This window comes from Trachymyrmex septentrionalis, unplaced genomic scaffold (assembly GCF_001594115.1).
Source record: "Trachymyrmex septentrionalis isolate Tsep2-gDNA-1 unplaced genomic scaffold, Tsep1.0 scaffold135, whole genome shotgun sequence".
In the NCBI taxonomy this organism is placed as follows: domain Eukaryota; kingdom Metazoa; phylum Arthropoda; class Insecta; order Hymenoptera; family Formicidae; genus Trachymyrmex; species Trachymyrmex septentrionalis.
The window spans coordinates 1-940 of record NW_017304492.1 but is presented as its reverse complement, the minus strand read 5'-3'; the positions used below and the strand labels follow the sequence as shown (position 1 = coordinate 940).

At 25.4% G+C, this 940-nt stretch overlaps 1 protein-coding gene across 1 annotated transcript in view; it reads right to left on the bottom strand.

Moving 5' to 3' along the window:
* Positions 1 to 405, bottom strand: part of LOC108757265 — a 105,553-nt gene extending 105,148 nt beyond the window's left edge. The window contains exon 1 of the mRNA XM_018501731.1: positions 213 to 405. Within this exon, the coding sequence (XP_018357233.1) occupies positions 213 to 360 (148 nt within the window). The 5' untranslated portion in view covers positions 361 to 405. The remainder of the gene's footprint in view (positions 1 to 212) is intronic.
* Positions 406 to 940: the final 535 nt, after the last annotated feature.

Here is a 940-nt window from a genome sequence, read left to right as displayed (position 1 = left end):
ATATTATTATTATTATTATCATTATTAAAATCGGAAAGTATACGTTCAATTTTGTATAATTATATATATATATGTATAAATTTAAAAAACTCTAAATTATTGTACATAATAAACTTTAACAATATTAAGATTACAAATATTTAACCTTAATTATCTTTTGCAACTGTATAGAAAAAATTCACAAATTACTATAGTGCAAAAATCTCCATTACCAGTGCTAGTATAATATAATGAAGATTTCCTGTGGTGTGGAAGTGTTGATCCTCTAAGGTGAGTTGGTAACAGTCGCGATGGTAGGTAAGCCCTATTCATCCTAGCTTCTACTTCCATTACCAATTCCGGATTTATAACTACATGCATATTACCAACCAAGGAGAGCACGGAAGTGCAGCGGACACAAAAAAACATGCAAAATTAAAAACAAAATTCAATAAAATATAAATAATGTGCAAATAATACAAAATAAGGCTTAAAATATAATAAGAACAATATAAAAATACGAAGCTTAATCAAATCATTATAATATGTATGCATGTGTGTGTTAGCACGTGCGCGTGCGTATGTTTCCTTTATATTAAATTGCTTTTTATGCACAGGCTGAAACTCAATATAATTTTGACGAGTCAGTGTTTTATATTATATCATGTACTTTCATTATATCGAAATAAGAGTAAATTATTAGGTAAATTAAATTAAATTTTTTAATTAAATAAATTAAATTAAATTTTTTTAAATAATTTAAATTCGATCGTTTCTTTAAAAAGTATAGTTTTCACACATACATAATAGTATCTTATGGCGAATTCGATTGGAAGCACTAGTACGCACTGGTGTATATTAAAGTCGTTGTACACGAATTTAATTTAAATATAAAAATAACCTAATAACCTATAATTTCACGATTTAATCGATTTCTATGTTTATTTATTGTATAAACATA